Source organism: Cyprinus carpio, chromosome B11 (genome assembly GCF_018340385.1).
Source record: "Cyprinus carpio isolate SPL01 chromosome B11, ASM1834038v1, whole genome shotgun sequence".
NCBI classification, from domain to species: Eukaryota; Metazoa; Chordata; class Actinopteri; order Cypriniformes; family Cyprinidae; genus Cyprinus; species Cyprinus carpio.
This window is the reverse complement of record NC_056607.1, coordinates 6113078-6140066: the sequence shown is the minus strand read 5'-3', so window position 1 is coordinate 6140066 and position 26989 is coordinate 6113078. Positions and strand designations below refer to the sequence as shown.

Sequence of the window (26989 nt, the reverse complement as noted above, 5' to 3'; positions counted from 1 at the left end):
GCAAAGAAGTATGTGCATTTCTCAAAACAATTCATACAAACAGCACCACACAATGGATTACCTGCAAAAGCCTGTTACGTACTCAAAATCTTTAGTTCATCTCTCAAAAGTATTTATGTCAATGAAGATATCAATTCCATCAGAATGAAAAGTCCTTGTGTCATTGTTCACAAACAAGATAGTCAAAATTAGTCATGTTGTCAATATAACAGTGCACTCTGTTTAGTATTACCTATTGTAAACTATGGCAACCGTTTGGATGACAGTTACTCTATTGAAATGCATGAGGCTGCAATTCTTGTGTATGCCATATATCCATTTCAAAAGTACAAATTTACACATTACTGTATGTGGAATACTCATTGAAAGAGACAGGATAGGATTCCCAGTTACACTTTTACTAGTGGTCTGACAACAACAACAACAAAAACACATTACAACGTCATTGTAATGAAAAGAAATACAGGCACAAAGGCAAAAATACAAAACTAGAAACACAAACACAGTAAACACTCCTTAGCCAGAACTTTCATTTTGCATCCAGCACTTTATGAGGAATTTCAGAGAACTTAGTTTATCATTGGTTGATCTACTTTGTCTTCATTAGTGAAAGTCAAGATTTACCGGCACAATTCATGGCAAATTTACAAAAAGACTAATAGAAATGTGTAGAAAACATGCTTGACAGTTTATGATAACTATCAACCATTTTGCATGTAATGACTTATACGATGAACTAATGACTAGATGTTTTGAAGGATAAGATTATTGCACAGAAAACTATATAATACATTTTGAGCAACATGACATTAGCAACTGATAATGTAGGAAACCGCAGACAAATGTACATAATCACTTGCATGAATGTACCAAAGCAATCGCAACTCGTTCAAAAGAATGAGAAACTTATTTTATGATGTGCACAAGCGACTAGAAGATGTGGAGGTTGAACAAGTAGTTTTGAGAATTTCATTTCTGATATGAGAAATGCACCAAAGTGACTGAGAAAAACTGTAGGTTTTGAACAGTGGATGCAAACAATGTATTTATTTTCTTTCTTGTTTTCACAACCACAAATGCTTACAGTAAAAAAAAAAAAAAAAAAAGAAAGAAAAAAAATATTGTTTTCAATCTTGCTTTCGTGTTTACTGTGAATTTTTTTCAACATCTCTCTGCCAGTTACTTTCAGTTTTGTACATAAATGTACATAGCCGCTCATGAAAGAAGAGCTTTAGGTTTTGAATAATTGTGTGCTAAAATATGATATATCCAAAAACATTACATTATATATCCAAAAATATAATATTACGGCAAAGGTGTCTGCAACATAAGACAAATGTCTGCTTTTGAGATGTGTTTGTGATATTTTGAATGCATTGCTTCATTTTGCCTGAGATGTGAGGCATTTTGTTAGTGCAGTTCTTGGATTTGTGTGTGAAGTTTTGAAAAAGAGAGGCAAAGTTTTGAAAATGTGTGTGATCAGTTGAAAAAATCAGTTGAAAGTTATTTTTATATAACATCTTACACTCTGCACAGGCCAAGAACTCAAAAGAATTTCCACTGTGGTGCAGGGAATACTAAACCCCCGTAAAAATCTCTCTCAAAAACATGCTTGAGTAGGCCTTTATTACCATAACCTGCTATTATTCACTTCTACCACATCCGTCCACTCATCTCTCACTCTCTCTCTCATTCTCACTCTTTCAACACACTAGAAAGCACACAGAAACAGTGCATAGACAAGGAAAGTTTAATCCACTTTACATTTACAAATGTTTTAAAAATACAAATCATTGGCATCAATATCAATCACTCCATTATGAAAAAATACAGTAAATATATGATGCACTGCATCCATACAAGTAATAAATCAAAACAGCGTACATGTCTTACAAAAAGGCTGAACAGTATGTATATGCCTATGGTTATACATATTTTTACAACATACTGTCATTAGTATTTTGTTTAAAGTGAATCAAAGGGAACCCTGAAATACAATGTAAACACATTTATTATAAAATAAAATTTGAAGCAAATCTCTTTTTGATTTTAAATTTGTCTGTTAGATGTGTTTAGAAACATGGAGAAAGAGAAATTAAATCTTCAAACTTCAATCTTAAGACTACAATTGGAAAGACATTCGTTTTAAGGCGTCAAGCCCTTGAAATTCATCTTGCCTATTCATTATTACTAAGGCCAATGATACTAATGTTTGGGTTTGCAAATGTATTTTAGGACTTGGAAAAATGGGGGATTTTTTTTAATACACAGAATGTAAATCCAACATTGTTGCAATCCTGAGTTGTTTCAAGTTGGTACATTTTCACGCTGTGTTCTTTTCCAAGATACTGTCAAAAACGTGCTCTGTCCAAAATAAATAAACGAATGCAAACCACGACTTCTGCAGAACGCATTTAGAAGTCAGAGAGGTAGCTATCAACTCTTTATTCATGTGTCATAAAGAGTAGGGATAATCCAAATGTTCGGAATGGCAATCTATCATACTGTTCTTAATATTTGCACAGCATGTTTACCAAGTGCAATATGTTTAGAATACTTGGGTTAAGCCCTGACAAAATTGTGCAGTATACAGCAGAGGACACTGCCTACTATATCCCATGATGCAATGTGCTTGGCAGCCATATTTCGTGACACCTTTAAAAATATATTTAATTTTGCCTAATTTTTAAATATGATCTATGAAAACTAATTTTTACAGACAATTTATAAGAAATGCAAAATAACATACCAATCACCTTTTTTTTTATGACAGGCAGTAGAATGTGCATAATGTGCAGTATGAAGTACACATCACACTAGTATTCCACTCTAAACATAGTTGGTTTATGATAATCATGTCCCATGCCTGTATAGTTGGTTCAATGTTGCCATTCAGCCTAGAAAACAACTACGACAACAACCAATTATACATAACTGCTATTAAGAATTTTAGAGGTTTCCATTGATGTTAACTAACTCGTAAATGTTTATATATATATTTTTGCACTTTACATTTAACAATAGCATATATTTGTGAGTAAATGTATTTGTGTGTATTTACAATAATCTTTTTATGTATGTACATAAATCACCACACCATGCTTAAATACACACAGCATCATATGCACCAATACTTAAACATTCAACTTTATAAAATAGCATAAGTTTAAGTCTGTAAAAATGAGGAATCCGTTATACTATGATTTACCTTGCTAACTGTCTTGATGCTCAACCGGACAATATTTTCTAAGCCAATTTATATATATATATATGTGTGTGGATAGCAAATCCTCATTTTCACTTTTGCGACCATGATCCGCAGGCAACATCACATTTAAACACATTCAAGTACACAATGCCGCCTGTGCATATCATACATATATTTTTGAAAACACCAGAGCATTTAAAGGGCTACCACAGAATTTATTCTTTGACCCACCATCTCATATTGGCGAAGTCGTGGGAAGTCGTGGCCTAATGGTTAGAGAGTCGGACTCCCAATCGAAGGGTTGTGAGTTCGAGTCTCGGGCCGGCAGGAATTGTGGGTGGGGGGAGTGCATGTACAGTTCTCTCTCCACCTTCAATACCACGACTGAGGTGCCCTTGAGCAAGGCATCGAACCCCCAATTGCTCCCCGGGCGCTGCAGCATAAAATGGCTGCCCACTGCTCCGGGTGTGTGTTCACAGTGTGTGTGTGTGTGTGTGTTCACTAACATATGCCACTACACTACTAATTGTAAAAATTCAGATCAATAATACTCACAACTGAACACCATACTTGGCTGAACGTCAATTCACTTTCACTTTCACTTTTTTTTTTTTCACCATCTCATATTGGCATCTTGATCAATACAGGAAGTCTGCACAAGCAACACTGCAGGCAAAATCACATGACACATTGCCTTTTACTATAAATGTTTTATACTTTTTAAACTTTGATTTCATCTGTCTTCACCACACATGTAAAATAAATTCAGAAAGCAGATACAGACATAGAACAAAATCAAACAATATGTTTAAATCAAATAATTGTACATTGGAATTCATAAGTTTTAGTTTTTTTTTTAGATATACCTTAATTTATATGTGTTTGTTCCCCAACCTCCCATTTTCTTATGTATTTGTAAACAGATCTCTTAAAGCAGACCTTTGAGAGCTAGTCAGCACCAGAATAAAGAGTTAACTAATGGTTCTACGTATGTTGTGATGAGAACCTTCAAGATTAAAACATTATGGAAAAAATGACAAAGGGACTGTGAAACAGCTGTCACAAATTAAGTAGGTCTGAGACTTCAATTCTATTTGTATGTACTTTTACAATATCAATTAATCCAAAGCTTTTGGTATTGTTTGAGAATTTAGCACTACATACAGTATGAAGTTCATTTAAAGTAATTAACAGCATAAACATTTTCAGCATAATCATAGTCACTAAAAACAAAACAAAAAACACAGATGTCTTCCATCTTGGATGTTTTCCTGGATTATGGAAAACCGCTATCTTCCAACCAACTTGTGGAAAACTTTCTCCGAGATTTCTATTATGTGACTTTGTTTTTTCGTGTTTTTTTCTTTAACTTCTGGACAGCAGTGAATGGAAACAAACAAAACAATAAAATTGGAGTCAAGTCACACATTCATGTAGTTTAATGGAGGTTACTTTCATACAGGTTCCAACATCGAAAAGAATCCAAACTGTCAGATATATTTATATAATATGGACCACAGCCTCGTAGTGATGTTTATTCAGTATCCTATAGTTTTTTTCTTGTAAAATGACCATTCAGTATATCACAATTCTCTGATTTCAATTCCTCCCCTGAGTATTTTTAATGTTGTAATAGAAAGGGGTTTACAAAAAACAATAGCTTTGCAATATTTACAGGATGGCAGCATTAAACATTAGACACTTACAAAGCGTCCACCGACAGTGCATAGCTTAGAATAGCCTTATATGCCATGTAGGTGAATTTGATGGTAAACAGCAATGTTTTAACATGTACAGCTTCCAATATTCCCAACTGAAAAGATCAAAACATATTTATACAAATAAAAAAAGAGTAAAACATTGATACTGAATCCATGAAGGCACCACAGAAAACATTTGAAGCGAGAAAGACGCTCTTAAACATACTGACTGCATGATCTGTTGTGTAGACTTAGTGTAAAAAAAAGATGTTCAATATTTCAAAAACAAACTAAAATGTAATTTACATGAAATCAGCGCTTCTTTTGGATGTACAAAGCAATTGAGATGTGGCAACACAACTAATATGTAAAATCTCATGGATGTGAAATCTGTTCGTAGCTTAGCTGAAAAGAAAGAATATTTACCGTGCATTTAAAATGGGCAATCTTAGCATAACCTTAAATTCATAATCTCATAAAATGTCACCAAATCTAAAATGTATGTGCATTAAATCAGGCCACATCCCAACAGCCACTGTCGCATTTTGAATTAAAAGAGAAACAGGCCTGTGGATGTTTAGTTCAGGAAAAGAAAAATGTAAGTAGACGGTGTTTTTTTAAAAAAAACAAGTTAAAACACTGTCCAATCTCTATCCAGCCCCCACAATAGCATATATTACCCATGAAGAGCCTGTCTCTTTTCGAACTCTCATTAAACAGAATCGCTCCATTGGAATAGTAGTGACCCCATTCCCACCTTGGTTCTTTACATTTCAGCGCCTCCAAGTGGCAGGATGCTGAAACTACTCAGTATTCCTGGCCAGACTGGGGGTGTGGCAGGACTCCAGTGGAAAAACAGGACAGTCAGTCATTGGTTACTGCAGGATGATTGACACTCAGACCCGACTAGTAGGATGGACATGGTAGGTGCAGTTCTGGATGTCATTTCCATCACTGACACCCTCAGAACAGCCACTGTTTTCCCTCCGCAGGGCTAAAAGAGAGAGATTAGTCATCCTTGAGTACCTATTGAGACATAGTCCTCCTAAAGTAACTAACAACATTTCAAGAACATGTCATATTTCACTCCACTGTGAAAATAAAAATCAGAAATTATGCATAAAGAAAATGTGATCCCTGTTACCCTACAGAGAATATGAAGTTTGGAGAATGAATGGATGCATGGAAAAAGAAAGTGAAGTGATTTTAGAACAAACAAAAACACACACAAAATTAAACACACACACACACACACACACACACACACACACAAACACACACACACACACACACACACACACACACACACACACACACACAAATCATCAAAAAGTATTCTTAATATTTACTTTTTTAATATATTTACACATTATTGTAGCATATTGTGCTGTATTTAACTTATGCTGATTTAAATGAAAAAAAAAGTACTGCATTCAGTACTATATTACGCTAAAAATGAGATTTTCAACATTATAGTAATTTAAGTCATTAGATTTTTTTAACATTACTGTAATGAAACTGTTGGGAAAATATTCTTAAATAAAAAGAATGTTTATAAAATGCCAAAAGAAAATCCCCTCCTTTATGCAATATTTTATATATATATATATATATATATATATATATATATATATATATATATATATATATATATATATATATATATATATATATATTATAGGCTGAAATATGACCTGGCTTGACTAAAAGCTGGTCTAATACTGTAAATTTACAGTAAGATTTATGTGATGCTTTACTATGACTGGCAGTTAACAGTATTGTCTGTCTGGATGAATGGATATGCACAAACAGTGGTAAATATAAATGTGAGATGTTTAGATACTGACAGCTCTCTTCCTCGTCCCCCTCGGGCAGCAGCAGGTGCCCGTGGCAGGGGCTGGGCAGGGTGGACTGTGTTTGGCCCTCCTGACTGGTTCCCAGCTGCAGCCTGCGCATGTGACGAACTACTGCTGTGGCATTAAATGCTTGCTGTGTATGACAGTAAGAGAAAGATGGCCATTAAAATCAGAAACCATGCTTTTCACCTGCAATATTTCAGTATTTCTTTCACTCTCATATATGCATGGATTTACCTTCCACTTGCTTTTGGCAAAGTTCTTCTTAATTTGGGCACTGACAGATTCGTGGATATTCTTATCCAACGCTGTGTCTCCAGCGATCCTGAAGTACAAAACAGACATTTAACTTTCCTCCAATGTCAACCGTATCTGCTTGTATAAAAGCAAAATATCTTTTTGAGGAACACATTATCAGTGTATATTATTAATTTATTTATTTTTTTCATACAGCGTACAAATCACATGTGGTACTTCATGATGCTTTTTTCTTTTGTCATTTTTCGAGTTCTACAACATCCACCCCTTTATTTACTTTCACTGGATGGAAAGAGCGACCTCTTTTTTGTGTTCCATAAAATAAAGTTATGCGGGTTTGAAATTACAACATAAATAAATGATGTTGCTGGAAAGAATTTCGCAAGCTCTAGATTATCTGGAACTGGGAAAGGTACTCAATGTGTTGTTGGACCCGTTGACAGATGTTTGAAAGGTTAAAATGTGAAGGTTCATAACAATGTCTGACTGCCTATTTAAGCAGTAAAGCCACAACATATGGTAACTATAATGGTTATGGCAATAAATAACTGTACGTATTTGTGCTGTCATTGTTTAAATTGCTGCATGAGAGACTGCAAACTCCAAGTATAAAAGTGCGATTGACAGTGTCACTGAGGATTAGTCTCAGTGTGGCGTCTGAACTCATACCATGGGTGCTGAAGAGCCTGTTCACACGTGTAACGCTGGCTGGGATCTTTTTCCATTAAATGCACAATAAAATCTTTGGCTGAGAAAAGAGCATAGTGTGAAAGTTCAGAACATGACATAGCTGTTTCCATAATGTCATTGAGAAACAAAGCAACTGTTAGAGGAAGATAGAAAGAAACGAAGAGAAAATAACTTGGCCTCAATTTCTTGAGAGATTCTTTAGTTTGATTTGCCAGACATAAAAGACATATTTTCACTGACTCCGAATCTATTTGACAACCATTACTGTTTGGTAAAAGAAAGAATGAAAACTCAAGATTTAACCTCACTAAACTTATGAAAGTTCAGGGAAATGTTGTGTTATACCCGACTCAGAGATATCATCCCAGTACGGTGAATCGAACTCATACTCTGCCTTCAGGATCTGCTCAAAGAGCTTGGCATCGTTCTCATCATAAAATGGTGGATAGCCACATAAACTGAGAGGAGACAAACAGAAGTCCGGTTGAATTCTTGGGAATGAATTCAGTTCAGGTAAAAAATTAGAAGGGAAGTATACACATGTATAAGCAACAGTAATATTCAAACTCACAGAATGTAAGCAATGACCCCGATTGACCAGCAGTCCACCGCTTTACTGTACGGCTTCTGTGCCAGAACCTCAGGAGCTGAAGATCAGAATAAATGGGATCAAACATCAATTTAACTGATCACTTCAGCCCGTTCTAGTAAGTAGGTAGACTAAACAACCCTAACCAAAAACTTGGAGACAATGACAATTTAACCTGAACATTTTGTGGTTAATTAATTATATAAAAGTAGTGTAATTAAGCATGCCTCTCGTCCAACATACACATTTATTTTATTTTTTAACCCATTTTTTTACACTGAGGCTCATATACGGAAGAGGATTAGGGCCAAGCAATAATAAAAAAATAAAATCATCTCGAGATTAAAGTCATTATATTGCGAGATTAAACTCATTAATTTTCGAGAAAAAAAAGTCGAAATACAATCTTGAGAATAAACTCATTAAATATCGAAAATAAAGTCGTTGTGTTTCGAGATTAAACTCGTTAAATTTCGAGAAAAAAAAGTCAAAATACAATCTTGAGAATAAACTCATTAAATTTCTGAGAATAAAGTCGTCGTGTTTCGAGAAAAAACTCGTTAAATTTCGAGAAAAAAAGTCGAAATACAACCTTGAGAAAAAACTCATTAAATATCGAGAATAAAGTCGTTGTGTTTCGAGATTAAACTCGTTAAATTTCGAGAAAAATAGTCGAAATAATCGTGAGAATAAACTCATTTAATTTCGGGAATAAAGTCGTTGTGTTTCGAGAAAAAAAGTCGAAATGAAATGTAGAGAATAACGCATTCGATCAGTGTTCATTGCATAGCCTATATCTTTCAGTAACAAAGAAATACTATCAACTTTAGCTAATTATGACACAATAATAATTAGCACACGAACTTTAAAGTGAATTTGCAAGCGGCTAGGTCTTTTTAGAAGAAAAAATCAGTCCAATTTGGGCGATGGAGTTGATATTGAGAGAGTGTTTGAGTTTCGTTTTCTTGGTGTAATTATGGATGATAAGTTATCATGGAAACCTCACATAGCACACATTAAAAGAAAAATCTGCCAAAACATTTTTGTTTTAAACAAAGTGAAGGATGTATTAAATAAGGAAACAATAAAAATACTTTATAGTTCACTCATCGTACCATATTTTATTTATTGCATAGAAGTCTGGGGGAACACATATCAGATAAATATCAAACCTTTATCTATTCTACAGAAGAGAGCCATAAGAATTATTCATAAAGTTAACTTTCGAGAACATACAAGTAAATTATTTGCGAAATCCAGAATATTAAAGTTAGAAGATTTGGTTAAGTTTCAAACACTAATAATTTTGTTTAAAAGCAAGACATAAAATGTTACCAGAGAAAATACAACACCTTTATCAGTTAGAAAAAGAGTTCAGTAGGAGAAGGTATAATTTTAAACATCAATTTGCACGTACAACAATAAAAACAAATGTGCCCTTCAGTTATGGGAGTAAAAGTGTGGAACTCCTTGCATGATAATCTTAAAAGTTGTAGTAATATTGGTCAGTTTAAGTATAAGTATAAACAGAGTATATTCAGTCAGTATTAATATGGTGAGGTCTATGTTGTTTTTGGTTTTTGCTTGGTTTTGTTTTGCTCTATATATATTGGCTTTAGTAATATTGGTCAGTATGTATGTATTGGATTACTGTTGTTTTGTTGTTTGGGCATTGCCTGAATTATTATACTGCATGAATGCTGATTTTTAAACCAACATTGTTTTTTTTTGTCAGTGTAACTTTGGTGGTATGCTGCTTAAGAAAGGTTATTTTGCTTTTGGAATAGGGGACAGATATTATAAGATTTTATCTTCTTTCTGATCCCTTTTGCACATGGGAATTTAAATTATCTAAAGAAGAAAATGAAATGTTTTGTGTTTTACCATGGAGCAATAAAATAAAATGAAAATGAAAAAAAAATGAAAATGTAGGCTACTTGCTTTTGTCCAACATGAAATGACAACCAGAGGAGAAATGCAAGGTTATCGCTGGCTTCACCCAAATGCACTCTGGCACTTGGACAGCTATGATAAATTAAAACCCCACGGCATTGCCATTAATGGCGTGTAATGTAATGCGTTTATTCTCAAGTTTGTATTTCGACTTTTTTTCTCGAAATTTAACGAGTTTTTTTCTCGAAACACAACGACTTTATTCTCGATATTTAATGAGTTTATTCTCAAGATTGTATATCGACTTTTTTTCTCGAAATTTAACGAGTTTAATCTCGAAACACAACGACTTTATTCTCGATATTTCATGAGTTTATTCTCAAGATTGTATTTCGACTTTTTTTCTCGAAATTTAACGAGTTTAATCTCGCAATATAATGACTTTAATCTCGAGATGGTTTTATTTTTTTATTATTGCTTGGCCCTAATCCTCTTCCGTACTCATAGGTAAACTTGAAGAATGTTATAAAATAAGAAAAGACTGATGTTAGATTGCTTTTAGACCTGGATTTGAAATACACATCTAGACAAAACACTTCACTGGTATTCGTAGTTGGTTTATGTATATTATCCTCTTCAATTTAGTTCAACAGTGTTCAAATCTTAAAGGCTGTGGTTTCATCCAGATATATACCATACTTTTGCATATGGAGGTGTGTCTTACCTACATATCCAGGAGTGCCACACGCTGTGCTCATCACACTACCTGAACCCTCAATCTTTGACAGACCAAAATCACTGATCATGATTTTGGACTCTTCATCCATACTGTAGTACAGCAGGTTCTCTGGCTGTGTTAAAAAAAGAGACACAAATAGACGCTCAAACCTTTTGTGTGTGGCATATATATATATATATATATATATATATATATATATATATATATATATATATATATATATATATATATATATACAAACAGAAAAGGCAATATGGACATTTACTGTCACACTGGGTTAAGTTACCAAACATACATAGACATTCTCATACAGAGAATATTCTCAGTATATTCTTATGCACTGTTTAATAAGGAGATTAATAAAATTCAGTTTTTTAAAAGAATGTTAGTTTTTATTTAGTTTACAAAATTAATTTTTTAATGTCCTCAGAATGGTTGTTAGAGAGTTGCTATGTGTTTTCTAGGGTGTTTGGCTAGTTGTACTAAGGAGTTCAAGTACAAACTCACATCTCCCATATGAGAAATGGGGCTCAACATGCTCAAGTCAACCACTAGGTCACGGCACTGACCCAAATGATAATTCTAAAAATGGGACTGGAGCCATTGATTGATCCATTTACCTAGAATTACTTTCCTGGTCTCTGGAGGCAAAGGCCTGACTATTAATATCAAGAGCACCATCAAGGGCTCCTGAATGAAACGATTAAGCTCTATGGATGGGAAGAGAAGATTCAAAACTTTCAGAACAGATATCTGACACTCTGTGGTTGAAAACAACTCCTTTTATCTGTTCCATCAGACCTGTTTTCCTCCAGACCAACTGCTGTCTCACCTTCAGGTCTCTGTGCACGATGCCCATGTCATGCAGGTACTTCACAGCATCCAGGATCTGCTGGATGAGCTTACTGGCATCTTTCTCTGTATAAAATCCTTTTTCCACAATCCTGTCGAAAAGCTCACCACCGGACACTCTGCCAATGGAAAAAACAGAGAGATGCTTGCAAAGCTGTTTTTGGTTTCTGTGTCTTTCACACACACCAACGCACATGCTCACTCCATGTCAATTTTTTGTTGTTGTTTTTAACTCCAGACAGACTGGCGCACAGCAGGATCACAGCAGAACCACATGGTGATGCTGTACTTCCTCACAACCACCAGAGGAAGCTGTTTTACTCATTTCATGTTGAAAGACTGGGTAGAAACGCTCTCTTTCACACACATCTCATTGTTTAAGTAAACTTCAAACATGACTCATATAAAGTTCTGTAGCAGCAAACTGATTTCATTCCTTAGAAGTGGTTACACTACCCAATCTATATTAACAGATCAATTTTTATTCTCAGGCACTAAAAAAAAAAAATAAAAAATACCATGGTAATATCAAGGAGTTTGGACATGACTATTATGTATCAAAGAAGCAATACCATGAGACACCATCACGATAACATGGTGGCACTACAGTAGTGGTGCCTTTTTGTAAGGGTGATCTAACAAAAACAAGAAGCTTTTCCACCATACTTAAAACACTCTTTAAAAGTATACTTTTTTTTTCTTTTTTATTATACCAGTTTTATATATTTTATCTCCCAATTATCATTTCTATAATATAAATAAATAAAAATAATAATTAATACAAAAAATTCTCTATGTGGACAAATGTAATACAACTGATTGTTTTTTATTACAGTAATGAGAATTTGGGGAAATATGCTTAAAGGGATACTCCACCCCAAAATGAAAATTTTGTCATTAACCTGGGTTACATACAGAGGAGACTGTTGACAAAGGAATTGTTGAATAAAGTCGTTATTTTTGTTTTCTTCGCTTACAAAAAGTGTTCCCGTCGCTTCATATAACCCAGATTGCACGTTTGATGGCAGATGGAGTATTCTGACAATGACTTTCATTCCTTTTCTGGACCTTGACAGTGTTATTTACTTGGCAGTCTGTGGGACAGTCACAAGCCTCCCGGTTTTCATCCAAAATATCTTAAATTGTGTTCCGAAGACGAACGGAGCTTTTACGGGTTTGGAACGACGGAAGGGGGTAAGTGATTAATGACAAAATGTTCATTTTGGGGTGGAGTATCCCTTTAATTGTCAAAATAAATTTCACAAATGCAGTTAGTCTTATTGGTCCTGAAATAAGGATCATTTCATTAAGGTAGAATATAACTGGGGTGAAACATATCAGCATTTCTCTGTGAGATTAACCCATTTGTTGGATGAACAAGACATGCTGTCCATTTCCTCCTAACTTCTCAACACAAAGAGTGCGGAGACAGTGAAACTTCATTCAGAAGTGACTGTGTTTTGTCTCTTCGCATGTGTAGGATGAAGGGAATGCTGAGGGTGGGATTTCACAGTCTGTGGTATTTGAAGCATCAAGACTGTGGGTGCTAACACACACACACACACACACACACACACACACACACACACACACACACACACACACACACACACACAAACGTACATGCATGCAGAGTTAATCTCTCACTGAGTTGAAAGCCCAGGCAAGCTTGGAGTCCTGCTGTCTGCATGCAGAGTTGCCATCACCCGGAAAATACGACAATGAATATCTCTCTTGCTTCCCTTTCTGTCATTCTGTCACTCTTGATCTCTCTGTTAACACAGCTGTTGTGGAAAACGACCCTTTGCCGTGTTTCTCTCTCCATCGTTTGCCATCCGTGATATAATCTGTCTCTCTTCTCTATATACGCAACTAACTCTCTCTCTACTGAGATTTTAGATGGTAGGTGTGAAGACGCAGGTGTGAGCATATTTTCCCAGCTCTGTTCAGTGGGCTTATGCGCCTGTGTGTGTGTGGTTGTTCAGCCTTTCCCTTGATTTCTCAGAGGAAAAGACAATAGCGAGGCTCTCTGGCACATAAGTAATTAAAAGAGGTTGACACTATGAGGGGGCGAGAGAGAGCCGAGGTGGGTGACACACAAAGTCATGCATTACCTGCTTCTCTGTAGCTCTATGGGGCCTGTTAGAAAGACACATGATAGCTTCTAGTATTGTGTTGTGTGTCTCCTGTGGGGATCGTCTGGTCTGAAGATGAAATGTGTCATTTTTTCCACTTTAAAAACTTTTTACTCTTTGCTTGATAATCCAGACCAGAAGCATAGTTAGCAAGCTATGATCTCAAGTTGTGTCATTATCAACATAGTTCAATGATTCGGCATTTCCCGAAACATTTGCAAATTTGTGTGAATGGAACTACAGCTATATATCATGCCACATGTATACACAAGTTTCTTTTGTATCTGTTAGTTTGTAAAGTGAATCAAAGCCTGGTTTTTGAAGAATGTGCATATGCGTACAAATGTAAAAGAACCATATGACGCAAGAGGGAACCTGAATACAGCAAAACAATGGAGAACCAAATAGCGAAGTCATCTTTAAATGCTATCAGCATTAATAATCTGGCATTTCCATCTTGAAGCGATCAACAAACAGAAGTTATTGCTTCACTTTCAATTAGGGCTGCACAATTAATCAAATTTCTAATCGCAATTACAATTATGGATGCCACAATTACGTAATCGTTCAAAGCGGCAATTAATCGTTCAAAGTCCACTTATGTTATTTTGCGTGCTTAAGATGCGTTTTTTTTTTCTTTCTACATATTATCTTAAGGGGTTTTCCAATTATTTTAATTTTAGTTTTAGTACAACATTATAATACCATTCATATTTTTACTTTTTTATAATTTAAAGAAGAAACCAATCCGATGTATAGTTGACATTTGAGGCTTAATACGTACTATAGAAAAGCACTAAAGGGTTTTCAGTTAGAGTGTTTTCAGCTTGTATATTTTCATATAAAAATATGGCATGCAGTTGCATCAAACAATGGTATAAACACCATTCAGTGTAAATTGTGATAATCGTAATTAATAATCGCAATTACAATATCAAGGGAATAATCGACAATTATGATTTTTATCCTAATCGTGGAGACCTACTTTTAATTCTTTGAGCCAATGTTCAAACAACAGATGTGTGAAAAACTTACTATAGTTTCGGGAAACAGTCATGATTAGCTAGCTAATTTCGCCAACAATGCATCATACTAAAGTAGTTAAGTGGGGTACGTTACTTTATGGTACGGGAAACACACCACAACTAATAGGTTTTGGGCAGGGCTATATGTTTATTCAACCAATGGTTGGGCGACAGTCATATATTTAAAAATATTTGCATTTACAAGTTTTTAAAGATGACTCTATGATTGAGTACATTTAAAAATAAGACTACAGTTAAAATAATTTGTTGTTTTTGGTCTCGTTTTTTAATTTTTATTTTAGTATGTCAGTTAACACATGTAAGTAAGTGTACTTTGTTAAAACATGACAAATGCCACTATAGCGTTCCCTCTGGCTGAGAATGCAACACATTCTTGCAATGTGTTATGGAGGAATTTTGAAATATTATAGAATACAATGAAAGCGTTTGCATTCATATACTTATGTAGAGAATGTTTTGGGTCTAAATGTCTATATTTACGTTTGATAGCAATAATATTAATTGTGATAATGCCTTTGCATTTTTATTTGTTGCATACAGATGCTTTAAAGTTGGATTTTGGCCAACATTGAGATCTTTAGGGATTTGTTTACCATAAAAGCCGCACAACATCTGAACCTTGAGAGCCTTTAAGTCACAGAAATGAATGAGTCTGAGATAAGGAGCTAAAAATGGCAACCAGCACAAGCCAGCTGGACTAGATAATAGCTGAATTGTTTGGAGGTCGGCTCACATACTCCATGTGGAAAACATGAAAATATGGGGCGACGGCAAAGTTCAAATTAATGATCGATCACTCACAGTTGCATGACAAGGTAGAGGTGTGATTTATTTTCAAAGATGTCCTCCAGGGAAACTATGTTGGCATGTTTAATCCTAGGACAGAGAGAGAGAAAAAACAATAACATGTCAACCCAGGAATAAGGCAAATATCTAGTACATCTTTACTGATACTTCAGAAATAAACAATATGACAGAGACAAATACTTCCAGAATGCAATGTAGCATGAGAGACAAAAATGCAACAGTGTGCACTGAAAGTGAGCCTGTGATAAGATAAGCTCAATCGACAGCATTTGTGGTATAATGTTAAATATGACAAAAAATAATCACTCATCCCTTGTTGTCTTAGAAAAAAATCTGATCCCTAATTCCCATGAATTAATCTGTAAAAATGGCAAATTATTGAGCTGTAAAGTTGTTTTTGCCAATCTATGACCATTTTGGGTTTTTGTTTTACAATGTCATGGCAAAAATGTTGTAAAAGTTTTTATCACTTCACACAAAATGCTAGTTAAGCAACTTCATCACACTTAAATAATTCTGACATGCACATGGTTTCCTACTTGTTGCTACATGTTTGAAACAGCAAGTAGTTTTGTGGTAAAACAACATTATTCCACAAGTGCTGACAATTGAACCTGAAATATTCCTTTAAGGCACGGAACTGATACACAGCATGCAAATTTGTTTGGGTGTTAGGGTTATAATTAGTCTTTGTGTTACTGCAGCTTCACAGCTCATATTAACATCTTTAATCAGTCTGTCTCCACGAGAGCTGTTCTGACACCAGATCTCTACTCGTCCAGACGAATCTCTGCCACAATGTTCTAGACTGTTAAACTGACCCAGAGATGCTTCATAAATATTTACCAAAGGGATCCGGAATCAGATTTCCTGTTGCCTATAGCCTGAGATACGATGTAATTATGAAACCAGGTCTGAGTGCATTGACTGAGAAAGAGAATGAGAGAAAAGCCAGACAGAGGAGGAGGGAGAGAGCTCTCATTTGGTTCCATCAAATGTCTCATGCCTATTATAAACATAGTGTAAAACATGTTACTAACAACAACATAATGTGACATTTCCAGAGCAGCTGGCACAAGCACTCGATGGCAATGGGCAAAAACATTTCACAAAAGTGTGGAAAAAAGTGTTTCATCTTTATTTTAAGCCGCTGCCTTCAGTATTTTCCCTGTCCATTTTCTTCTCCATGGGGATTTCAAAACATTCTTCAATTAAAAGGTTCAAAGCCATCGACCAAACCTTCCAGCTCTGAGATGGATCGCAATATTAAATCTTATTTTAAGCAAAACAATATTTGAAAATTAAACTTTGTACAAAATGTTTCTTTTATTAGGGAATAATTCAACTACTCACTGTGAATAACATAATTTAATCAGGATGACCACAAAATATAAGACTCGAGACTTACAGTTACTGTTATAGGCTCAAAGTGTTCAGGTTATACACTCATATTTAGGTAGTTTGAGACCGCAAGAGACTGATAATTTTACTCAGTCATATAACTATATCTTTGCTTCTCTCTTGGACTTTTCAGAAGTTTCGTAATATACTCAAACTGCAATAAACGGATATATTGTTTTTCAATAATTCAACAGTCCAACGTTAATTATACCTTACATGGCCTACATATTGTAAGTTACCCTAAATAAATGCATGTATGTACACACACACACACACACACACACACACACACACACACATATATATGTATATATATACACATACATACACACACACACACACACAAACACAACCGGTCAAAAGTTTGGGATCAGTAAGACTTTTAAAGAAGTCTCTTCTGCTCATCAAGGCTGCATTTATTTGATCAAAAATACAGAAAAAAAACAGTAATCTTGCAAAATGTTATTATAAAATAAAATAATGATTTCTATTTAAAATAGAATTTATTCCTGTGATGCAAAGATGAATTTCCATCAGCCATTACTCCAGTATAACGTGTCACATGATCCTCAAGAAATCATTCTAATATGCTGATTTATTATCAGTGCTGGAAATTGTTGTACTGTCCAGTCTCATGTCTCGTCTCGTCTCATGGGATAAATCACACCCCTAATTTTTTTTTCTCTTTTACACAGGAGTTTCTTATGCTCATCAAGACTGCATTTATTTGATCAAAAATACAGGAAAAAAATTCAATATTGTGAAATATTATTATGATGTAAAATAATGTTTTTCTATTTTAATATACATTAAAATATAATTTATTCCTATGATGCAAAGCTGAATTTTCAGCATCATTACTCCACTCTTCAGTGTCACTTCATGAGCATTTTACCATTTGATTTGAGTAAAACTATTATCATATTTCATACACAGAACTGTAAAGGTATTCACGGCAACCCGTCAAAATAAAAGTCCGGTTTGATTTGAAGACATTGTGCCTAAAACCATTTTTCAGTAGAATGCACATTGCCTACTACTACTACTACTGCTACTACTAAAATGAAACAAACATTAAACTTTTTTTCAGGATTCTTTGATGAAAAAAAAATTGTGACATCATGTGACACTGCAGACTGGAGTAATGGTGATGAAAAATCAGCTTTGCATCATAGGAATAAATTATATTTTAATGTATATTAAAATATAAAAACGTTATTTTACATCATAATAATATTTCACTATATTATTTTTCCCCCTGTATTTTTGATCAAATAAATGCAGCCTTGATGAGCATAAAAAACTCCTGTAAAAAAAAAATAATAATACAATTTTTTTTTATATATATATATATATATATATATATACACACACACTGACATTTAACCTTGGGTGATGTTTCAGGAAACTCCAAATTAACAAATTACATCATGTGAAAAAAAAAAAAAAAATCTTTCAGAAATCGTCTGATCAGTGCAGGGAGCAGTGAACACTGCGTAGGAACCCAAAGAATCAGAACACAGCTTGTGACATATTGAACAGACTGTACTTCCCTCCCACACAGCCTTGTGTTCATTCAAATTAAATATGCCGTCTATTCTGACTAAAGTCTACGAGGGGGTGGATTTTGTATTAATCTAGTGCATAACAGAGAAGAGTTAAAGAAGAATGTATAAACTAATGTCACACATGTTCCTCCATGACCCCTGAGTCTCAGTCTTCACTGCCCCCACCAAGGTTAACAGCCCAACTGATTTTCATTGACTTACAGAAGGGCTGGATGAGTGTGTGTGTGGCATGTGTGGGCTCTAATTGAGCCGGGAATCCCACACACCTCCCCACTGGCAATACGACACGACAGAAGCACCTGAATGAGTCACTGAGTCTCTCTTCCTCTCATTCCCATTCTTTCTCTCCTGTCTGCGACATGTACACTCACCCACTCCCCTTCTCGCCTTTCATGCGTAGTGGTGGCCTCGTCTTTGACTCCTTCTAAACTACACACCACTCAGACCCACACAACTGTGGGCAGTCAGTGATGGCACGATTCCAAAGCAAGGTTATTATTATTAATTAATTTGAGTAATGGCTTACACTTTATTTTCAGGTGTCTGTTACAGTGTAATTACATATAAAAGTACTGTCAAGTAGAGTATTTCTGTAATATCAAAGGAACAGTTCACCCAGTAATATCAATAGAATAGTTCACACAAAATCCAATGGATCCTCTGCAGTGAATGGGTGCCGGCAGAATGAGAGCTGATAAAAACATCACAAGTAATCCACGTTTTTACCTTCAAACTATTAATGGATATGGAAAGATGACTAAAGTTAAAATGACTGATTACTCGATGGATACATAACAATGGATTTGTTTCTTACAAACAAGCTTTTCACCTCACAAGTCGATAATGGATGAACGGGAGTCATGTGGATTACGTAAATTTGTGGATTATTGTGATGTTTTTATCAGCTGTTTGGACTTTCATTCTGACGGCACCCATTTACTGCAGAGGATCAACTGATGAGCAGAGGATCAACTGATGAGTGATGTAATGCTACATTTCTCCAAATCTGTTCAAATGAAGGAACAAACTCATCTGCATCTTGGATGGCCTGAAGGCCAGTACATTTTAAGGCAATTTTAATTTTTTGGGTAAACTTTTACTTTAATAAACAACGCATAGTTTCTATTTGTTAAGGGTTTATTGTTAAGAATTGTTGTGCATCTGTGAGCAACATAGCAGTGTTTAGTTTCTGAATGAAGTCGTGTTTTGAACGAATCGTGTGAACCAATGATTCAAAAGGCCAATCATACATAGAGCCATTTTCTTAATACTTGAATGAATCAGGCGTTTGAATGAACTGAATAACATGCCCACATGCATGCAGTATTAGTTTCTTCTTTAGAATGTATTTTTATTTATTTAAAATGAATGAATGAATTAATTAATTCATATCACATGGATATTCTGTCATCATTTACTCAAACTCATGTTGTTTCAATCCTGAATGATTTACTTTCTTTTGTTTTGGTTGCCAGTGCCTGTCATTGTATGAACAAAAAATAATGAGATGTTTCTCAAATTATCTTCTTTTATGTTCTTTTTGTAATGTCTACTTGATAATTTCTAATTTAATGCAATAAAAGCTTTAATTAATCTTCTGTGGGTATTTTCATAGTCAAATTTATTTTGTGATCAATTAAAATTTATTAATCGCCACACCATGTAATTAATTAGATTAAACATTTGAATTGACTGACAGCCCTTAAAAAAATTAATACATAAACAATTCCGTTTTCAGCAGCTTTATAAATTGAATAAAAACCAAAAAATCAAAAACACATGGATGCGCTTTCTTTACTCATCACTTTGTAGAGGATAAGTTTAAAAATGGTGTTGATTTTTTCTGTCGCCATCTTCTCCAACCAAAGTGACATAAAACACCTGATGTCGTAATTACGACTTGCCAACTAAATACAAACTTTCGAGAAAGAACTTGAATACAACATATTTGACAGTATGGAAGCAAAGATATTTCACTATTTCTGTTAAATTGCAATTTTAATAAGCAAAAAAAAAAAAAAAAAGCTATTTATGCTATTTAATTTATAAACATTCACAACACTTCTTCACAACTAGACTTCTCTATGATGTTGTATGCAGGACTTCACCAATAATTTTGTCTGTATAAATTCCACCCCTTTTTTTACAATCAACTGCAAGCTCGCGTTGAGATTTTCCCTCCATCCAATCAACTACTAAAGGACAGAACCAAGTCATTGCCCTACATACTGTATGTCACAGTACAAATGAAGAGACCTTTCAAAACTTCCATTAATTTGCAAATTTCATAAGCATAAAAATTCACAGCACAGTAAAATTTAATTCAACTCTTTGCGAAATTGATTATTTTTATTTTTTTTGCACTTACGTTGTAGCAGTATATTCTGTTTTTTTTTTTTTGGCCAAAATCAGTCACCTTAGAAGGCAACACATAATGTTGCAGCCTACCTTTTAGAGCAGTCTTCATATTGAATCAATGATGCCTTAAATTTGCTGTCTAAGTAGGACAGCACATTATGTTTTGCAACATAGTTAAATAAATGAGGATGCAGTTGATTTTTAAAACCCTAGTTTAAATCTAAGGCCCTTTCACTGGTGCCAGCAGCATTGTTGAGAAATGTGACTTTGCAGCAGGCTGTGAGTGCTTCTCTCAATTTTCTCTGCGAACGCTGTGCCTTTTCGCCTGTGGTAACCCGGGCAACCCAGACACTAAAAATAGTGTCGGCTGCTCCGGCTTCAGTCATTCCCTCAGAGCTTTATGATTCCAGAGGTTTAAACACGAGCTTCTTAACACACACACAAATCACTTACTGTCCTCTCACCCTGAGATAACACGGCTGTTACACATAGATGAAGATCTAAATGGATTTACAACCATGGGACTCACTGTTCATATAGCTAGTAGGTGGTGATATTTAATGTGTGTGTGTGTTTGTGTGTGTCGTGCGCATCTGTAAATGAACTGAAACAGCTGTTTCAGTGACTCACTTGTGGAGCACGGCGATCTCATTTTCAATGCTGTTCTCTTTCCCCTCCAGAGCTTTTTTCGGGATGCATTTTATCGCCACTAGTTTTCTTGTCCTCTTCTCCTCTGCGAGCATCACCTCAGAAAAAGCCCCTCTGTAAGACAAGATTCATTTAATCAATCAGTGTCAGTTTTACCAATCAGTATTAACCAAATCTATTTTTTGCACCGCAGAAGTGATACACAAACGTTAACTGAAATGAATTTAGATATATTTGCACAGATTGTTTCATGCAGCTCAGAGCTGGGCTGAATGCATTTATTCCGCATTTACAATTGCATAAATTATGTTATGAGAATTCAGTAAGACCAGGGGTCCATGAAGGTCCTACATGGACAGATATACAAGCATTTAGACTATAAATAGTATTTCATGACTATTTGAATGAACATTAACTAAAGATTAACAAATTATTTAGAATAATTACATAATTATTAATGAATAATAATGAACTATAATTGTAATAATTACTGAATTATAAAACATTTCTATAACATTAACAAATGAAACAAAAATTAGAAATGTTGCATTGGCAAATAACTGAAATATGTTTAAGTACAACAATTACTGAAATTGAAATAAAAATGAATGAAAACTACATACAAAAAAAGCACATGATGAAATATTCAAAATATTAATACACACTGCAATAGTTTATTAAATAATATTAAAATAATACAGGTTCCTGGGCCTGAAAAAGTTGGCAACCCCAAAACATTAAAGGCAAAAGCCTATATGCAAAATTTCTAAAATTGTGGGCATAAGTAACATCCTGCTGGGAAAGCTCTCTTGTTATTTTACTTTTGATCTTTCCAGTGAAAGTCACAGATGGGCCGAATGTTGACTCAGACCTGTCTCAGCAAGACCTAACCAGACACAACATGGTACAATGACAAGCAATAAAAGCTCTTCCATGTAAATTTGAGTTCTTATCTAAACCAACTGTGAATGAAACAAGACAATTCAGTTTCTATTTCTGTGGCCCTGTCCACAAAGAAATCTCACTGGCTCATAGGTCATTTCATCGCTGAACATAAAACACTTTTAACCATTACAGGAAGCAGATCTTAAAAGACTTCCTCTAAAGCGATAACGCAGGAGGTGAGTTCTCTAGAAGAGTTTAAGGATTCAGCTGAAGTATTTAAATGCTGCTTTCTGATTTGATCAAAAACACTGATTCATTCAAGAAATAAACAACATTAGTGTGTTTTGGTCAGAGACACATAATATTTGACTTTGCACTGGCTTTGGACAGAAAAAAAAAATAAAAAAGGATGTCCCAGCTACATTTGGTCTGAAATGTAAGTGATATCAAATAGGAATTAGAGTTTTATTAAGTTTATTCTCCTGGTGGTTAATAATAATAATAATAATAATAATACATTTTATTTATAATGCGCTTTTCTAGAACCCAAAGCGCTACAAACAAATAAAATACGAAACTACAATAAATGCAATGCCCTCAAAATTCTTATGTTTACGTCATGTGATATAGTTAAGCACATACACAAGCAAGGGTGGTGATTTTCCCGCATATCAGCATTAGAGTCGACCGATGTATCGGTTTTGCCGATTACTCGGCACCGATAGTTGATTGCTGGAACAATCAGTTATCGGCAAAAATCTATGTCGATAAATTTTCCGGGTTGCGTCCATTGCTGGAGCGTCTGAGAAGGGTCTGTTTCCATTATACAGTGTGAAAGCGGCCTCTAGTGGTTGAAATCACTGACGGCACATGCTATTTGTTTAGACATTTGATGCTGCACGCTGAACAGAGTGAGAAACTTCAGACCCGGATTTAAATGCAGCCGAAGGAAAATCCTGCCATGCCAAAGAGCGCCATTCACATAGTTTTCCATTAAATTACATTATATTTGCCCCGAATCATTGTTAATGTGCATAATGAATTGTATAATTGAGCATTTTCATCAAAACATTTGTCTTTCTGTGGCTCTAATAAAGTCTGTATGCTTCATTTATAAAGCTATAATATAGATCGCTCTTTCCGTTTGCTCCGTTTTTTAAACACTGAACTTCAAACTTATCTATGCCTCACTGTTCATTCTTGAAGTAAACTTGTGTCAGTTTGGTGATTAAATAAACTGTTTTAGACTACTGCTCGAGTTGAACACGACGCGTCCGGAGTGTGTGTGATACCGGTGAGTTCTCCTAGACTTTTATTTTGATAAGATAATCATTAAGTGTTCAAGAATAGAAGCAGTTAAAGTGTGAGAATATACATTGTGCTGGTATAATTGTAATGCTATGGCCTTTGTGTATATATTTAAAGAAGTGCATCTTTAAGCATGACTTGAAATTAAATGGTAACACTTTAAAATAAGAGTCCATTTGTAACATTAGATTAGCTGTGTAAGTATTGTTCCTTGTTAGAGTGTGGTAATTTCAACATTTACTATTAATATTATTATTATTATTATTATTATTATTATTATTATTATTAGTATTATTATTATTTATACTATTATTTTTACTACTACTAGTAGTATGGTTCAGTATTGTATTTTTAAGTAAAGCACTATTTTAGTTTTTGTTCAGTATCCATTTTAAAAACTATCGGTTAATTAATTGGTATTGGCCAGTGTGGTCCAACCTAGCTATCGGTATCTGCAAAATCCATTATCGGTCGACCTCTAATCAGCATTATTGCAAATGTGGCAATTTTATCCAACAATTCAATATACAATAATTTAATGTTGTACACTTTAAACACAATTTTGTCAATATTATCTGTTTTCACTATATTAAATTGCACTGTGTCTTCGATCAACACGCAGTTGTTTTTTGTTACTAACTGAATTTGGGTTTTTGAACGAATCGTGAGTCAATGATCCATTGAAAGTCATATGCTTAGTTCCCAAATTATTTAGCCATTTCAGAAAATTGGTTGAATAAATAACTGAATGTCTTGTCCATCAAGCCATTGACTTGCTATTATCTAATGGTGGTTTTAGTTTCATATTTAAAAGTATAATTTCCTTTTTCTATATTTATAACATTATATTTAAAACTTTAATCTCATAACATCTTTTATGCAATTGTGAATGCAGAATAAATGCATTCAGCCCACTTCTGAGCTGCAATAAAAAAATCTGTGTAAATAGATCTAAATTCACTTCAACTAAAGTTGTACCACTTCTGCAGTGCAAACATAGATTTGGTTAATACTGATTTAATTAGATTGATAACAGTTTAGAGTGTATTATTAATATAATTTAATTTATTATACTGGAAATCAATTTACGAAGAGCTAATACTGCCACTAAATATAAAATTAAAAATTGCTCTCAGTAATTGAAATATAGATGAAATAAATTATATTACATTACTTTAACATAAAAAAAACAGAAATGCTGCTTTTGCAACTAACTGAAATAAATCATTTTAAGAACTAAAGTTACTAGAACTAATACTGAACAGAATTACTAAAACTTAAACTAAAATGAAAACTGTAAATATAAATATCAATTTCAAAATATGAATGAATACTAATAGTATTTAAAAAGTACAAAAATAACACTGGTTCCCCGGTCAGGAAAAAACAACATTGGCAACATTATAACATTTATAGGCAGGTTCACACCCAGAAGTCCTAAAACTGTTGGATCTAAATATCACATCAGATGCAAAAATGGATTTTGTTGATACTGATAGTGTAGTATTATTCTAGTTGCATTTACTGATTAAAGGTGCTGTATTTTAGTTTTTGACTCTACTAAAGCATAAAAATACCATAATATGTTTGCAGATATTTAAGAAACATACTAAGTTCCCATACTTGTTTATCTGAAAAACAATGCTACAGTCAGTTATTCTCCTTTGAAAATGTGTGTTCAGGGCCGGAATGTCGGTCTCTGTTTTGGTTTGTGAATCCCGCCCCCTGCCAGTTTACCAAATTGTATTTCGGCACCCCGGGTTGCCAGTTTGCGGAAAACACAGCATATTTCATTTCATTCATTGTCAAATGCAGTCGTTCCTTTTGGTGTCATCAATCTGGCAACCCATGTGTGCTTCAAGTCTGAGGAGGAGGGGTTTGGTGAAAAAAAACCTCTCCAATATTTTGAATTTGGACTGCAATACCGTGTTCAACCACTCAGTGTCAATCATACATACAGCACCTTTAAATGTGAGAATGTGGCATAAAAGATGATGTACACATCTAATAAAAAAAGAAAAGAATCCCCTTAATTAAAGGTTAAACTGCCACTGGAAATTAACGTAAGCTTCAGAAGTCACCTGTCAACAACCAGCCAAGGCACCAGCACAAAAACACGCTTAGCAAAATATTGTCTAATTATCGTTATCAACAAAAAAACAGAAAATAACATTATGTCAATACTGAACACCCCTAGTTTCAGGTGAACAATAATTTACTGAGTGTTGATATATCTTCAGTTGTTTCAGTTGTCTCTTTACCATTACACACAAAGATCCACACAGTCACAAGACGAGAAGATCCGTGATCAGGCCTAAAAGCTCTGATATCATCAGCAAACCACTCAGTCTGTTCAATATTTGAGAATGAAATGAAGATTAAGAGTAAACTCATTATTAAACAGGATGTGATTATTGCACCTAAGCAGCACAGATCCGGTCAGGCAGACTTTTCCAAGACAGCTCAGCATAGCCATGGAGGACAAACACTGATATGATACACAGTTAAGCCTGCATGCGTGTGTGTGTGCACATGACAGGAGAGAGGATGGGAGAAGGCTGCAGGCTAAACTGCCAACGCTGAGCATGCGGAGACACATACACTTGCTCATTTAAAGCATGCCACACTAGTGCTGACACCCAACTGAACATGATGGCGCACAGACATTGATGTGACGAGTGTAAAACAGCAGACCCTGCTTATGTCAAACGTGTTTGTTTTAGTCATGTAATGTGCAGTGCTGTGACCTCATCAAACTCAATATGGTTCAACACCTGGGATCAGTTGCTCTGTTGTAACACTAGTGCACACTAACACACACAAACTATTGCACATATAGAACTGAAACAGGAAGTCTTCATGAAGTGAAAAAAAAAAAAGTGTTATCTAGCTAAAAATATTTGCACAGATGTTACATACTAAAAATGTTACTTGTTTTGCAACTGAGTAAAATGTATACATAACAGTGCAGTAACTATGGATACAATAATTTCATATGATAGGAAACAGAAAAGTAGAATATTTATATACACATATACTTAATTTTTG

The 26989-nt window shown here is 34.5% G+C and overlaps 1 protein-coding gene across 2 annotated transcripts in view; it reads right to left on the bottom strand.

Moving 5' to 3' along the window:
* Positions 1 to 4089: 4089 nt before the first annotated feature.
* The window catches only part of LOC109056970 (calcium/calmodulin-dependent protein kinase type 1-like), a 48465-nt gene continuing 25565 nt past the window's right edge, over positions 4090 to 26989 (bottom strand). For both annotated transcript variants that reach the window (XM_042733675.1, XM_042733674.1), the window contains 10 exons: positions 21731 to 21862; positions 15768 to 15842; positions 11766 to 11904; positions 10919 to 11045; positions 8284 to 8359; positions 8058 to 8170; positions 7692 to 7770; positions 7002 to 7089; positions 6756 to 6897; positions 4090 to 5902 (listed from right to left, as the gene is read on the bottom strand). In XM_042733675.1, the coding sequence (XP_042589609.1) occupies positions 5805 to 5902; positions 6756 to 6897; positions 7002 to 7089; positions 7692 to 7770; positions 8058 to 8170; positions 8284 to 8359; positions 10919 to 11045; positions 11766 to 11904; positions 15768 to 15842; positions 21731 to 21862 (1069 nt within the window). In that variant the 3' untranslated portion in view covers positions 4090 to 5804. The remainder of the gene's footprint in view (positions 5903 to 6755; positions 6898 to 7001; positions 7090 to 7691; positions 7771 to 8057; positions 8171 to 8283; positions 8360 to 10918; positions 11046 to 11765; positions 11905 to 15767; positions 15843 to 21730; positions 21863 to 26989) is intronic.